Raw genomic sequence first — 17,388 nt, forward strand, 5'->3', positions numbered from 1 at the left:
AAAAGATGAAGATCTTGCATCAAGATTCCACCCTCTTCTTGTGAAATCTTGAAACCCTAGCTTCTTGATTAATTTTTTATATTTTTTCCTCATTTTGAGTTGAATAATATATGTACAATGAAATTCCCAAACCTTTGCTTAAAAGATACATGTATAATGAAACACTACAAATCCCCCTTTTAATTGTTGAACTATGGTGTGCATGTAAAAACAAGACTTAGGCAAAATTCTTGTTCAACTTGATTTCCACAAAAGCGTTCAAAATGGTTTTTACCAAATAGTTTAAGAAATAAATCTTTTTTTTTTCTTTTCAATTGAACTCCTTTTTTCATGCAACTTTAATTCTCATCTTCTATTATTTTGTAATTAATTCATTTTCATTCCAAAATCATTAAGAATTGATCCGAGGCAAGTTTCAAATGTTTGCAATATTTAGTCAAACTTTGCGATTGTCAAATTTAACTCTCGAAACACATGATTTTTTCGAATGCTCCATTAATATTTTCAATTGATGTCTTGCAATCCAATTAATCTTCAATTGCATCAAATGAACTCCAATTAAGCTCAAATTAACCTCTTTTCACATAAATTGTATCCAAGTTGTGATTTTCCTACAATTAACATATTTTACAAAAATTAAGTAGATAATCGCTCATTTTATAAATAATTAAATAAGAATAGAAGCCCAAATAAGCACATAAAATACACTTATCATTGACCCCCAAACTTAAACTCTTATTTGTCCCTAGCAAGACTATCTGTTAAACACACAAGCAATCAAAAAATATAAATACATTAAATAACTTTGTTGAACTCACATCAATTATTGAAATCATTTTATAATTCACAAAAAGTTCATATGTAATGCAATTAAAAAAATTCTTTACTTACTCCATGCTTGATCAATGTGTGTGTGCATAGTCAATCAAATTATCACGAATTTCAAAAATTAGTTATTTCTCGACCCTTAGTTGTCAAATATTTCCTTACTCTCTTGTGGGATGAACATTCCCAGATTTATTTTTCCCTCTCAAGTTTGGTTGGGTTTCACCAATGAAAGTCACTACCCCAATACGTGATGATGCTCCTTAAATTTGAATATCTCAACTTCCAAGTTTCAAATAGGATATTAACCCTCACCAAAAGTCTAAATTTCAAATTAAGTATCCAAGGCTTAGTCCGACAAAACAATGCTTAGAGTTGTTTTGCTACTGCCTCAATACACTTTTGGTTTGTTTTTCTTTCTTTATTTTTCATTGTGTCCCTTCTTCCATTTTTAGGATATTTCCTTCGATTTTCAAAGCCAATTTTCACTCTACATTGTAGGCAGCCTTCTTTCCTAGTAGATCGTCTCTTAAACATTGTTGATCAATAGGGTCAGATTCTCAAAAATAGCTCCACACAACAAAGTAGGAATTTTTATTTATTATTATTATTTTTTTTACGTGCCACGGCTAGTTCAATGTCTTTTATTTTTTGGATAAGTAATTGAAATCAAACTCCTAGTAGATGGTTGCTATATAGTCTCTACTTGTTAGCTAAAAATATTTCACAGCTTCCAACATCTGATCAATCGTCCCAAACTTATCTTTCAATAGGTTAGTGGTTGTGATACGTATTGTGATCTTGCTTTATAAAAACCAAAGTGCATTCAACGTATTCTTTTAATGTAACAAAGCCAAAAATATATAATAATTATTATTGATCTCAAAAAATGTACCTTCAACATGACAAACAGATCCCAAGACCTCTCATGTCCAAGCAAGCCATATTCCTGCACACTAAGACAAATTGTTAGCCACACGTGGCCTTCTCTGGTGGGGGTAGAGTCGGCAGCACGCGCTCTTAAGGTCAAGTTAGTTTGGGAAGAAATATGTGGGTATTGGAGGGCTTTTAACGTGAGCCTCCAAAATCAAATAAAGAGGGTCGGTATTGGGAGTAAAGTAGAAAATATAGAGAGCAAAGTTAAAGTCTCAAAGTCTAAACTTACATTACCCTTTAATGACACTAAGTGTGGGCTTTTATAGAGTGAGGTAGCGAGTGTGGACCTTCAGATGATAGGACACGTGGCCTCATCTATGTGGATATAACTTCCCATCATAGGCATCAATCAATCCTTAACTATTAATGCTAGTACCAACTTTTCTTCCATAAGTTGTAGCCTGTGGCAATAGACTTGACTAAGTAGGTTAGTTGTGGCGACGGTGACATGAAGTTGTCACATTAGTCACTTCAATAGATCTATTTCTAAAGATTTCCTGCTAAGCCCATTCTTTCGTTTTCTTTAGCCTTGCCCCCTGCCTGAGAGGCTCAGCCTTAAAGAGTTTGGCTGCAACATAGATTCGGCCACCACATAGGTTCATCCCACGGGGGTTCAGCCGCAAGATTTTTGCCCCCTAGTTTGCGCACCTGGAGCCGACTGCCGATGATGTGGCTTATGTTGTAAAAGCCATAACAATTCTCATGACTATTGTGCTCACTATAATACAATCTAACGTAAACAAATATCGAATTAGGAAAAAAGTCACTTCACATGTTCACAATTTATGAAACATAAACAATCTTTTATACATATATCCTTTTTTTTAAAAAAAAAAAATCAATTTCTTTGAAATTTTTTTAAATTATCACACAAAAAACAAATATAAACTTACTCAAGAAGAATATCACACAGACAAGTAAATAAACTTTCTAATTAATCTACACCTCCCCCAAATTTAAAATACACATTGTCCTCAACGTGTGCCAAACAAAATAGGTTTAAAGAAAGGTTAGCAATACTCACCATGTATATGATATTTCTTGTCTATCACTTGGTGTTCTATCTTCCTTCAACATCATTTCCTTGCTTGTTTTGTGAAATATGTCCATTTTGCCTAAAACAAAAAGAAAAACAATGATCACTATATCCATATGTGAATTTATGCTAATTTAATTAGGAATGATGAGTATAAGCTAATTATGACCGAAAAAATAAAGAAAAATAAGAAAATGGCAGGATGCAAAGGGACGCAGACAAGGACACAATAGGTGACATAGGGGAGATGCGGCCTCTTGCATGCGTTTTGTGTGAAAACACTCTTAATTCCAATGCAAATGCAAAATTTATCACACTGCCATGTTCTAAATCAATACAAGAATGTATCCTGCAAATTTGGTCCAAAAATATCAACGTTTGGTTCATAATGCATCGTCTTCAAAGAAAGTTCCACCTTAAATTTAATGTTTCTTGAATGTTTTCATCCCAAAACTTCTCATAATCACACTCTCTTCGACTCCATCATCTATTCCTAATCCCAATCAGGGCCGGTCTTGTGGCCAGACAAATGAGGAAAATAGTAAGTTACTTGGCATCCCCAGAACTATTTGATCCACAATAATTTTATAATTTTGCATGTTGATATATCCCATAATACTGTCATTATCTTCATCATATGGATCATCAAATATAACTTTTCTTACTTCCTCGGGAATGGTCAATAACAAGCAATTTTTTTGTATGAAGGAACACATCACAATATTCTCAAGTCGGTCTAATCTATTCATAAACAATAGATTTGATATTTAATCCCTTTGGCAAGCCATTCTTATCAAGTATAATAGGTTGATTGTATCCACCAGAATTGTTTCATCGCCGGAAATTGTGGCTTTTTAAGTTCTTGTGTAAAGAGGAATTCTCCAAAGAGCATGTCACCATCATCGAAGTTAGGATCAATCAATGTGATTTTTTGACCACTTTCTTCTTTTCATTCCCTTTAAACAAAGAAAAACAAGTAGAACAATAGAAAAAGGAAAAGAAAATCAAACAAAAGCAAGAAATAATTTAAGCTTATACTAAATAAAAAGAGTCCATGCAAAGACACCAAAAACATGTTGAATTTTTATATCCTGCAAATGTACGGAGCGTAAAAAGTATAAAATGAATCTATGAGTTCAAATATCATTCCCACGATAACTATTATCTAGTAATTGATTCAATTAATCCTAACTTCAATTTGATCGAAAACAAATAATATAGTTATTTTTCTTTTTGTGAATTTATATTTTAAATATACTAAAACAAATAAAAGTGATTTTAAATATGATGGTTTAAGTGTTAGAATTCATGATTTTACCATAATTATCCCCTTACTCTCAATCATCAAATTTTATACAATTGATTATGTTTACCAGATCGAATTTTTCTAACGTATGTAATATACTCCTCTTGAGATCTCATTGAATCTATTTAACTAAGTTAATTCCATATCTCCATGTGAATCTGAATATACCTTAGTTAAACGTATTATATTTCTAAAATTTATATAACGATCACATTAAATAGCATAAATATATTTACTTTTTATACTATTTCCCAATTTTTACTATGTATTCATTTCTAAGTAATTATTGCTCACAAAATCAATGAATTAGTAGCTAATTAATCCAAGTATTAAGATCCAAAGTAAAAACAATTCACACAATCAATTTGAACTTTACAACTTTTAAATTAAAATTAAGGTTCAAAATTATGTTACAATCATTCATCATTAATAATTATTTAATTACACATCATAGGAGAATAAAAATATAAGAAAAATATAAGAAAAATTAAACTACATCACCGGGTTAAAAGGAAAAAGATAAAGATAAAGATTTTGCATCTAGATTGCGTTGCCTTCGTGTGAAATCTTGAAACTTTAGCTTCTTGATTGATTTGTTGATTTTTCGCCCTTTTGGCTTGAATAATATATGTACAATGAATCTTCCAAACCTTAGTTTAAATATATGCGTATAATGAAACTCTACAAGCTCCCTTTTAATTGATGAACAATGGTGTGTATTTATAAAACAAGATTCAGGCAAAAAGCTTATTCAACTTGATCTCCACAAAAGCGTTCAAATTGGTTTTTACCAAATAGTTAAGAAATAAAAGGAAACTATTCTTTTCTTTTTTCAATTGAGATCTTAGTCCTTCATCTTCTATTATTTTCCAATTAGGTGCTCTTTATTCCAAAATATTAGTAATTGATCCGAGGCAAGTTCCAAAAGTTTGCAATATAGTCCCAAACTTTTCAATTGTTGAATTTAACTCTTGAAACTTATGAATTTTTACCAAAAGCTCCACTAATATTTTCAATTGATCTTTTGCAATCCGATTATTCTTCAATTGCTTCAAATCAACTCCAGATAAGCTCCAAATAGACTCATTTCAAATGAACTATATCCATGTTGGGATTTTCCTACAATTAACATAATTTACACAGAATAATAGATAATTGCTCAATTTATATACAACTAAATAAGAATAGAAGCTCGAATAAGTGCATAAAATGCATTTATCAAAGAACAAAAGGGGATTCTATGTAAAGCAAGCTACAAGAGTAATCCCTAAACACTGTATGTATTTATTTTACAAAATCATTATATTCTAATTAGTAAACAAAAGTAATCAAATCCTTTTCTAGAGGATGTTTATTATCAAAGAAATCAATTTTTGTGGTATAACATCCAGTGTTCACAACACGTTATGTGATCTTTTGTTGAATGTTCATCATTTTTATTCCATTCTCGTGTAGTCACATTTTTCATATAGATATATGAAGGTTGTATATAAGAATATGTTTAAACTTACTCGAGAAAGATCATTAGACAAAATATAATCCCTGGTTGTCAAATATATTGTGCATCTATTAAGTTACGAAAAATTGAAGATTAACGTTAAAAAAAAATATATATAAATGGAGTTGAAGTCTTGTGCCTTTACATGATTGAATTATATTTAAGATCATCAAAACCCTCATTTTATAGTTTTTCTTAGTAATTTTAGTAGTTTTTAGTTGAATACACCCTAAACAAAATTTGGCTATTCTGGTTGAGGTATCATGAATTTAAATTCATATAGATCTATAGAGGCGCCACACAAGCTACAGCCAGCCTTTTTCCCCCCCTTATATGCATCCTTGCGTGATTACCCAACGCATAACTATAATACTTGTTTCGACACTGAAAAGTCTCGCCTAGAATGCTGTGATCACCAATTCAAATTTTTGTGTTACCAAGTTTACATTCTAGATTATCAATTAGTTCGACCTTACGTGCGGCATTGACCAATTAAAGCAAACACGTCACTTTAAATTAGTTTCTAGATGATTAAGCATAAAATTCAATTAACACTATGTTTGAATACTGCAGTTTATAATAAATTGCTGGAAAGTGAAGAGAACAAAATTTGATGACAGAGAAAACTAACATGGAAAAAACTCCATGACCAAGTCAGTTACCTTCACTATAGATAGTTCAGGGAATACACAGCAAATCAACTCTTGTATCCACTAAGACCAACTGTCACAGTCTCACGATCTACTGCCGTAGATACCTCTAGCCTATTAGACCTCCTGATCTATTCCAGTAGTTTCCTACTACCGTAGATGCCTCAAGCTTCCTGCTAGACTTTCTGATCTATCTCCTGCAGCCCAATCTGCTATCTCCTACGACCTCCTGATCTTATGCTGAATGTCTTTTCAAGTGGAATACCAAGAATCGCATGTTCTTGTGCTTGTAACTGCGCTTCAATCCATCTCTCTTAATTCCCCAATGAGAAAGTCTTTTCGTCAACAGATTAAGGAAATACGGTGTTTTGGATTATTGCACCTTGATGTTTTCTCCAAAAGTTGGCTACCGGATCATAATAAGAATGATTGATTCCACCAGTTGAATTTCGTTCTTGGATCACAGAGATGATAGAATGTATTATGAAGATGAAGAACAATGAGCAACCACTCTAATTATCACATCCCAGACTCGTGTATTTATACTTGGGGGCAAATAATTGTCATGGACCATTTAAAACTCTTTTAAATGCGACCTAAGGTTTGGCCACATATCACTATCGCTCGAGAGACTCCTGGGCGAAAAACGAGCTATGATGGTTTCGCTTCATCCACTCGAGCGACAACTTGACGAGCAGCTAGCGAAAATTCGATGAGTCTTCTACCTTGTTCAAAACTCAGCCCTAGCCTAAACCATCTATATAAATTGCAACCCAAGTCCCTAACTTTTACAACATGTTCAATTAAGTCCTTTTTGTTTACAGAATAGCCAATTACAATATAAAACCTAACAAACACTACATATGCTTTGACCTCAGTTATTTAAAAGGAACACTGGATTAACTATACCAAAAATTGTCATTTACAAAACATAAAAGGCAACATTCGGTAGTTAATATTGCTAAAGGGTCTACCACAACATTTTAATGAGTAAATGTTGCTATTGGTTAGCAAAATTGAGCTTTGACAACATTTTTTAAATGAATATTGCTAATGTCACATTTTGCAATATTTATTGAATGTTGTGAAAAGTTTCATTTTGCGCAACGTTTAATAACGTTGCGAAAAATGGAACTTTTTGCAACACTTGATAAACGTTGCGAAAAGTTTCTTTTTGAATTTAAACGTTGCGAAAAATGGAACTTTTTGCAACACTTGATAAACGTTGCGAAAAGTTTCTTTTTGAATTTTTTGCAACATTTAATAAACATTGCAAAAAGGTTCTTTTTGCCGTTGCAAAAAGTTCACTTTTCGCAACGTTTATCAAGTGTTGCAAAAAGTTCCATTTTTCGCAACGCTCAATAAACGTTGCGAAAACATTTAGACATTTTTCCTTTTTGCAACGTTTAGAAAACGTTGCGAAAAATGAACCCAAATAAAATTATATATGGACCCAAAACAATCCAAACCCTAGACTAATAATTCACGCCTCTCTCCTCTCTTCTCCTCTTCACTAATAAACCCCTAACCTCTCTTAAAGAATCAGGCATTCACCATCCCTCTTCTTCCACCTCATATGCGCCTCCTGCAAGTCTCCCATCCTCATATGAGTCGAGGTCACTCTAGAGAGAGAAACAAAAAAAAAATGTTGATATCAAACGGAATCGAAGATGAGGACAAATGGCCAGCCGAAGGCATCCCTGGAATTCAACACATTGCATTTTATTTGCATCGCGCTTTGGTAATTTTAAATTGAAATTCTCAGAGCCCTAGATTCTCAAATTAATTGCAAGTTTAATTTGTTTGTTTTTAATAAAATTAAGGATTCGAATAATCTGAGAGAAGCACTCAAATACTCAAAGCAGTTATTGTCTGAGCTTCGAACTTTGAGGCTCTCGCCTCACAAAGGTAGCATCCTTTCATAAAATGTTCTCTTCTCTTCCCAGGATTCCTCACAAATCACGTAAGGGCTTCCGGCTTCCTCAAAGTTTCAAGCATACAAAACCTCTGCCTGGTCTCTCAATCTCTTCGCAAGCCAACAACTCCCAAAAATTCTAATCTCTACTTTGAAGTTTTAATAGATGGAAGAAGAACAGGTAAGTCAATTTTTTTTCCCGTTTTGCACCTGTTCTTCGACTTTGAAATTACCCCTTTCACTTTGCTTATTTTGGTTGAATAGTCCCTTTTGTGTATGTATGGACTTCAACTTTTGGGTATTTTACCTGTTCTAATTATTCTAATGATATAGTTCCCTTTTGTTTATGTCAACTGAGATTTTGCTTTTATACACACACACACACACCACTGCAAATTTTCTTTATTTAATACTGCCATATATAATTTTAAATTTATAATAAACAAGATGTTAAAATTAATATATTATTTCGATTATGTATATTATGTTCTCAGCATATATATATATATATATATATATAATTCTCCCCATGATGGTGAAAAGGACAACAGAAAGTAATGGAGTGATAAATTATACTTTGGGAGAAAACTATATTAATTAGAATTTAGAAACCACACAACCAATGGTCTCTGTTTCCAGCAAGACGGTTTAATTTGTAGTCATCACTCAAGTCAAGTTATTAAATGAATTGGATGTACTTTCTGGAAAGTGTATTATACATAATGTAATAATGCTCCATTCACTTAACTAAAACATACAACATACTGACATAGTGATACAGCACTATGGTTTTGAATTAAACTCTCCTCACACGTTTGCTTGTGAATTTGAACTATATATTGTGTTAAATAAATTTTTGGGCTAGGCATGTCTTGAGACTATGAATGATTGCATTTTATTTTTTATTTTGAAACTAGAAAAGGACAGTTGGGGAGAATTGGTCTTTGCAACCTTTTTGAATTGAACTTTTTTAGGTCATAATTCCTTTTCAAAGTATTCTAATGCAGGTCAAAAATATAATTAAAAATAGAACTACAATCCACAAGAGACATGTTTGGGCCTGGCAGTTCAGATTCTCAGCTGAACAATAGTGGAACAGTTTTCGTACCAACGCTGTTTGGGTGACCATATGGGGGAAGGAGGGTGCTGTTGAGTGTGTCTTTCACCAGGTCACAACTTGTTAATATTCGAGGAAAATTCTCGCCTCACAGTCCCCAAACATTATCCTTGTCTTTGGTCCCTATTGTATTTTTTGCATTTAGGTCCCCAAGCTTATTTTTTGGTGCAAATAAGACCAATGGACAGAAATTGTTCAACTTGTTGTCAAATAGTCACTTAAAAGTGTGTCACATAACCCGTTCTTTCAATGGTGTTTTTTTCTACTCTAACCTAAGCTCCCAATTCTTTAAAGGGACTATGTGATGAAAAATTGAATGACATCGGTCCATTTGTCCTTGTGTGCACCGTAGAAGACAGTTTGGGGACCTAAATGAAACCAAAATTTGGAGGGGAACATAGTGCGACATGTTATATTGTTTCGTAATTGTGGGTGAAAATTCCCTTAATTTTATTAGAATTTACTTTTAAGTGAGTTTACCTCTTTGCATATAGTTTATTCAACAAAGAATGTGATTCTTGGTTTGCCATGTTTCGGGAATGTGCAGGTGGCTAGATCAAGGAAGTTTATCAATTTGGAAGTAAAACACTCCTTGCATCATTGGTAAAGCTTAGCAATCTACAAGTTATTCAAGTATTTGAGAGTTGAGAGTTTGTTTGCAATGTTATTTCATGTTCATGTATTGCCAATGGTTCTTATTTATTTTTCGTCTCGATTATAATTGGTACAAATGTCTAAAATGTGGTATCTATCTTTATCTCCTTTTTTTTTTATAGGCCAGGACTAATATTTAAGGCACAGCTCATGTCGAAGATTGCTAAGAAGAAAATTAAAGAGGCCGATAGGGTGGTTTCACTCACTACTTAGTTGGTCCTTTTTTTTTTTTTTTTTTTTTTTTGGGAAAATGTATTGGATTTTTAGGTGTTGTAGAATTTTGGATTTGGAATTTGTACGAATATTGTTACATTTTAGAGTTCAATTAATAATGACTTTTGGAGTTATTTGATATATTTATTTTCTATTATGTTTTGTGGTTGATATATGTAAATATACTCTACAAAAAAAAAAAAAAAAAAATAGTAAAATGACCTACGGCAACGTTTGTTAAACGTTGCAAAAGCCTATCTTTTGCAACATTTGTTAAACATTGCAAAAGCCAAACATTACAAAAGAGAGGCTTTTTCAAACGTTACAAAAGACTCTCTTTTGCAATGTTTAACAAACTTTGTAAAATCCTTTTCTTTCAACGGCAACATCTATCTTTGCAACACAGGCCAAAACGCTATAAAAGGTCTTTTGCAACGTTTTTTGGCGTTGCAAAAACCTCTTTTTGGTGTAGTGATTACATATTGCATTTAACCTTCAAAAGGGACATATGAGTTCCCAAACTTTACTTTGGTTGAATTTAGGGTTTTATTCTTATCTTTTACTTAACAAGTCAAAAGTATTAAAAAGACATTTTTACGGTATATTTAAATAGAAAAACTTCATAAAGATTGACATTAAAGTTTAGAGACCATTTCCGATCGAACCTATGAGCCAATGATGAATCACATGTTTTTATCTAAGCCAAGGACATAGTGAATGTATTCAATGGTGATTTTCAACCTAGAACATCAAAATAGGAGCATCCAAAATGGGAGATTTCAAAGCTCAAAACTTGTCCAGATATATAACCCACCATTTGACATATCACATATGTGACTAGTTATCTGTGACCTATGATTTAATTGTGACATAAAATTTTGATAATCTATGGCTAATTAATTTGAAAATCTGTGACCGACAAATAAATTGTGACTTATAAGTTTTTTGATATGTGACCGATAAATAATCTGTGACCAATACCTATACATATGTGACCATTAATTGTAAAATTGTGACATTGTGACCTATACCTATGCCTCTATGACCATTAATCTGTGATCGGCAAGTAAACTGTAACTTATAAGTTTTTTGATTTGTGACCGATAAATAATCTGTAACCAATACCTCTACATATGTAACCATTAATTGCAAAATTATGACGTTGTGACCTATATTTATGCATCTGTGACCATTAATTGCAAAATTGTGACCTTTACACATTTAATTAATAAAATATTTTAATTAATTAATGAATACCTGAGTTTTGAATTTTTAAACTTTGAACCTGAAAAATTGATTTGTACTTACTTAATGCCTTAGTTTTGAATTTTTCCCTTATTTATTTGTAGTTACAAAATAAGGAAAAATATTTGATTTTGCGTATAATATTATTTTATCGAATAATGTGTGGTTAAAAAGAAGAGAAAAAATGTATTTTGAAAATAATGGGATAAAAAAGGTTTAATGGAGTATACATTTTGTTTGACTGTAGTAAATTTCAAATAAAAAGGCAAAACTTAAGGAAAACCTCATTGTTTAACCTTTTTTGTGCTTTGGTTTTTTCGATTCTGACTCCGTTATTTTTTGTTAACATTTTAGCTGTCAAATTGAGTATTTCGAAACACAGTCTTAAATATTCATCGGGTCAATTTATCTTTGATTGTTGTAGGTGGTGTCATCTATTTATGACGATCAGTAATTTTGATTGTACAGAATCATTCCCATAGAATATATCCAGAAAACTCACATGGGGTGGGTCTCATGAGTTTTTATTGAAAAAATATAACCACCCATCCCATGAATAGTGTGATCTGTAAGAGATCTGTGCACTTCCTTTTTGTAAGTGTAGTGCAATTCTTATGACGATATGGAAAGTGCAGTACGTATAGTGGATGTTCCTGAAAGAGTACTATTTTCCTCAGGGTCACTTGGAACAAATAGCCTTCTCTTTACCTTCTTAGGACATTTCCCTAATTTGACTTGCAATTTGATATACACAATATTTTGATGTGTTCAGGGATAGATTCAATATCAGACTAATTTATTTACAAAAAAAATAAAAAAAAAATTACACAACATTTTTTTACGTAAAATTTTTTGGCACTAAAATAAATATTAAATGGGCTGGGGACAGAACCAGACTACAGCCTGGTCCAGTCCTCCCATGTAAGTCCCTAGATGTGTTGTTAGAGGTACTGCTACAAAGATCCGAGGTTCAATCCTCATCCAAAGATCGTTTGTCATTTTTTTCCTCATTTCTCATTTTTGGTAATGAATATGGTTTACTACGACACCAAACAAAGATTTATTAATTACTTATTATAGTACTTCACTAGCTGCTAAGAAGTATAGATTATGGGGTACTTAGCAGTAGGCCATACGTTTTATTGTCAAATTATAAATTTATTTTGGATAGACATGGATCATTTGTTATACATCAACAAACAACAACATCAAATCTTCACTGGGTTCATCGGATAGGTGATTTATGCCCGCTTTTGTGGTCTCTATGTTGATGAAAAGAATATACTTGTTAGGTTTGTGACTCTGATATGGAATAGGAGTCTTGGGATTATGTGTTTGACTTGGCTTAGAAAGGAATTATTAGAATCCAAGTTTGAAAGGAAATCAAATTATATCCAAGATAAATTAGGAAACTAGAATCCCATCCACTTTTTGTCCTAATTATAATATATTTCCTTACCTTTTAGGACTCTTTTAGGTTTTTGGTCGTGGCCTATAAATTAGAGGCACCTCTCATCAGTTTTAATTGTAACAGTTAGCTAAATTGGTTTGTATTTTTCATATTGTTCAATAAAAACATCGTTTCTTATGCGTTAATTTCCTCTTTTACAAATTTAATCTTGTTTTTCATCGCGTGATCTGGTTTACTTCATAATTGTCATTATAATCTCATTCTTCAAAATCCATTGGAGCCAACTTGTGTTTTTTGGAGCTTTCGCGCCCAACAAGTAGTATCAGAGCTTGGTTCCTTTCATAGGTTGGTTGAGATTCTTTCGGGATGGCTGGGTTGAAGTATGATATTTCGCAACTAGATCGCAATATAAGGTTCTCATTGTGGCAAGTAAAGATGAGGGCTATTTTGGCGCAGTTGGATTTAGACGATGTGTTGCTGGGTATTGAGAAGGTGCCAGCTAATTAGACAATGGAAGAGAAACAACGGAAGGATCGGAAGGTTGTTTCATTAATTCATCTTCATCTGTCCAACAATATTCTACAGGATGTCTTGAAGGAGACAATGACGGCTGCTTTGTGGTTGAAGTTGTCGCTGTTGTGTATGACTAAGAGTCTTACAAGTAAACTAGCTTTCAAACAGAAGCTGTATTCACATCGCATGGCGGAAGGAGAGTTGTTGGAAGACCATGTTGTCGTGTTCAAGAAAATAGTTGCAGATCTGGAGACGTTGGAGGTTAAGTATGATGAAGAGGATCTTGCCTTGATCCTATTGTGTTCGCTGCCTAGATCTTATGTGTCGTTTCGGGATACTATATTGTATAGTCGAGATACTTTGACTATAGAAGATGTCTATAATGCTTTGCACTCAAAGGAGAAAATGAAGCATTTTGTTGGAGCTACATCAAGGGATGGGAAAGCTCTTGTAACTCAAGGTGGTCGACAAAGAGGTAGATTGAGAGTCAGAGTTAGCAATGTGACCTGTTACTACTGCAAAAGGAAGGGACATATTCGGAAGGATTGTGATACGTTGCAGGCTAAAGGTGATTTAGCTGCAAATCATAGGGTGCAACCTTTGAATTCAGACGAAACCTATGTACTTGAGAATTGTTCAGATAGCGAAGAGGTGATGTTAACCGTGGTATCTGATGTGGAGTCTAGGCCTGACGAGGAGTGGATTCTTGATTCAGCATGTTCGTACCATATGTGTTCCAATAGGAATTTAGTTTAGACATATGAGGCTATTCAGAAATGTGCAGTTGTAATGGGAAACAACCAATCTTGCTGTATTGTCGGGATTGGTCGAGTCAGATTGAGGCTGAGGGATGGAACATTTAGAACAATTGATCAAGTTCGACATATTCCTGACCTGAAAAAGAATCTCATTTCGCTTAGTACCTTGGATGCAAAAGAGTATAAATTCTCCAAAGGATGCGGAGCCTTGAAGGTCCGAAAGGAAGTCCTAGTTGTACTGGAGGGACGGAAAATATCACAGTTGTACATTTTGTAGGGGAGTGCAGACCAAGTTAAGAGGAGACATTTGGAAAAGTTTAGTACCATGATGAAAGTTCAGTTTGATACAGTACCTCTTGTGTTGGGCTCTGGGTCAATTCAAAACACTGCTAGGGAGAGCGTAGGCGATTTCGCTTCGCCACCAATTTCAGTGAGTATACTATGTTCAGTTGCTGGGGTAGGACTCATCGAGCATAGGTACTATAGTATCAGCAATGTTTGGGATGCTTCTGGGGATGTTGAAGGCGATAGTTCCAGTAAGGGGCCTTCTGATCAAGCATCTGGTTTGGTTCTTGCTACAGGGTGTGCTTCAATCCTGTGTGATCAACATTAATTTCTTGGTGGATTTGGGAACCCTGGGGATTGAGTTCGGGTGTCGGTTGTGGACGCCGGGCAGAGGACGAGTTTTGGTTTATATAGAGTGGTTACTGTGTTGAGGAGATTCGGCCGGTTAATTTCGATGCAGATGAATTTGGAATCTAGGAGTTTCATTCGTAGCACTAGAATTAGAGTTAAGGTGGAGATTGTTAGGTTTGTAACTCTAATATGAAATAGGAGTCTTGGGATTACGTGTTTGACTTGGCTTAGAAATGAAATAATTAGAATCCAAGTTTGAAAAGGAAATCAAATTGTATCCAAGATAAAATAGGAAACTAGAATCCCGTCCACGTTTTCTCCTAATTATAACATATTTCCTTACCTTTTAGGACTCTTTTAGGTTTTTGGTCGTGGCCTATAAATTAGAGGCACCTCTTTTCAGTTTTAATTGTAACAGTTAGCTAAATTGGTTTATATTAACCATATTGTTCAATAAAAACATTGTTTCTTTTGCGTTAATTTTCTTTGTTCCTTTTTTACAAATTTAATCTAGTTTTTCGTCGCGTGATCTGGTTTACTTCATAATTGTCATTATAATCTCTTTCTTCACAATCCATTGGAATCAACTTGTGTTTTCTAGAGCTTCCGCGCCCAACAATGCTTTCTATTAGTGTAGAACTTTATTGAAAAGCCATTTCAAAATGTATCAAAATGTATCAGACAAGGCGCGATGGGTATTTTCATTGGGAGAAAAGCGCATATGCCAAGCAAAACTTTTATGCTATTGTTTTGATTAAAATAAAAGCACAAGTGAGTTGCTAGCATTGTAAATTTTATAAACACATTTGAACGACACTATGACTTCAACGGCTTTAATATTCTAGCTTAGTTAAACAGATACTTCAATAAATGTGCCTAACTATTTTCTATTGATGACATTGTTTACCACAGCATTCCGGCCTTCTTCGGGTATTTACACTACCAAGAAATGCACTAGAGGTTTCACAAGTTTTTAATTTGGTTCCTCCTGCTTAAGCAACTTCCTTCCCATACCTTAGGTTTAAAAATTGAAGTAATAGCTTTTTTAAGCTTCTATTTGCCAAATATAATTTGAAAAATTATTGGAAAGAAGCTTAAATATCAAGAAACCAACAACAATATCGTCTGATTTAGCCGTGGTTCCTTAATATGTAATGTAGATACCGTTTGCTTTACTTACACTATCATAATAATAACCACCTTAAAACAAATAGACATATTGTTGACCTCAATTTTTGCGCCAACAAAATCTCAGCCACCTCTCCTTCATGTAGACATTTCCTGCACATTAGATTACACCATCAGGAGGCAAAGGCCACCATTCGATAAAAAGGTCCGACGACCTTTTGCACATTGACAATCAAGTCAACAACTGGATGATAGATAAATGAGTGCAAGAGACGGGAAAAAGAATTTGGTTCGGGTTAAAATAACATAACTTGATTGTGAATGAACTCACATATTTATAGGACACAAATGGGTTGAGTAAACTAGTGGGCCAGATCCTAGCCTAGGCCCAAAAACGAATGCTTGATAAAATAGATCCAATCCAATTAAATAATTGATGTCGAGTCGACCAATATAAGACCTCGCCCATCATGTGTATGCCACGTATTTAAAATATAACAATAGTCTTCCAAGTTTGAATAGTATATTTATATGCATGTCGAATTTGAAATATATATATATATATATAATTAAGATAAAGGGTAATTAGTATAAAACATTCTTATCTTTCAATGTTATTGTGTAAAACGTTCATACTCTTTTTTTTTTTTTTTTTGACATTTTCACTCTTACCCTCACCTTTTATTGAGGAAATCATCATTTTTATCAAATTTCTCATATAAAATGACAAACATACCACTAATTTAAATAAAACAATAAAAAAGAAAAAGAAAAGTTAAGGAATAAATTGCAATCATACTCATAAACTTTTTAACAAGTACAAATGAGTCCAAATAAATTATTAAAAGGATAATTAGCACATACATACCTACTTTTCATTATAATTGTGCAAAACGTCCATACTTTTTATTTTTTGATATTTTCACCTTTATTTTTATATTTCATTGCTAAATTATTATTTTCATCCATTTTATCAATTAAAAGCTATAAAATGACAAATATATCATCTTCTTTAAATAAAATAAAATAAAGAGCAATTGCAACTATACTCTCAAATTTTAGAAAAATTTTTAATTATTTATTTGGAATTTATTTGCAGTTTTTTGAAATTTTGAGAGTATAGCTACAATTTTTTCTTTATTTTTATTTTTGTTTATTTAAAGAGGACTGTATAATTGTCATTTTACAAATTTTAATTTAAAAAATGGATGAAAATAATGATATTTGCACTGAAATATGAAATAAGAGTATAATGTCAAAAAAGAAAGATATGGATATTTTTCACAATAATATTGAAAGGTAAGAACGTTTTGTGATAATTACCTTTTAATAATTTATTTGGACTCATTTGCACTTTTTAAAAAAGTTTGAGAGTATGATTGCAATTTTGTCTTTAACTTTTCTTTTCTTTTTTATTATTTTATTTAAATAAAGGGTATATTTGTCATTTTATATGAGAAATTCGATGAAAATGCCAAAAATGAAAGATATGGATGTTTTGCACAATAACATTTAAAGTGAAGACATTTTGTGCTAATTATCCTTCA

At 32.8% G+C, this 17,388-nt stretch overlaps 1 protein-coding gene across 6 annotated transcripts; it reads left to right on the forward strand.

Annotated features, from left to right (window-relative positions):
- Nucleotides 1-7,681: 7,681 nt before the first annotated feature.
- Nucleotides 7,682-10,291, forward strand: LOC111378868. Of its 6 annotated transcripts, none has more exons than XR_002699923.1 (4): nt 7,688-7,992; nt 8,198-8,347; nt 9,174-9,956; nt 10,060-10,291. XR_002699923.1 is itself a non-coding variant. In XM_023002153.1 (3 exons), exons 1-3 carry the CDS (start codon nt 7,828-7,830, stop codon nt 10,148-10,150), a joined length of 312 nt encoding a protein of 103 aa, XP_022857921.1. In that variant the 5' UTR covers nt 7,682-7,827; the 3' UTR covers nt 10,151-10,291. The 6 variants fall into 6 exon arrangements, 2 of the variants coding, with proteins under 2 accessions (XP_022857921.1, XP_022857922.1); XR_002699922.1 differs by having other exon boundaries at nt 7,689-7,992; nt 9,174-9,886; XR_002699924.1 differs by having other exon boundaries at nt 7,692-7,992; nt 9,174-9,335; nt 9,831-10,291.
- The last annotated feature ends 7,097 nt before the right edge of the window (nt 10,292-17,388 follow it).

Source organism: Olea europaea, unplaced genomic scaffold (genome assembly GCF_002742605.1).
Source record: "Olea europaea var. sylvestris unplaced genomic scaffold, O_europaea_v1 scaffold1888, whole genome shotgun sequence".
Classification (NCBI taxonomy): domain Eukaryota; kingdom Viridiplantae; phylum Streptophyta; class Magnoliopsida; order Lamiales; family Oleaceae; genus Olea; species Olea europaea.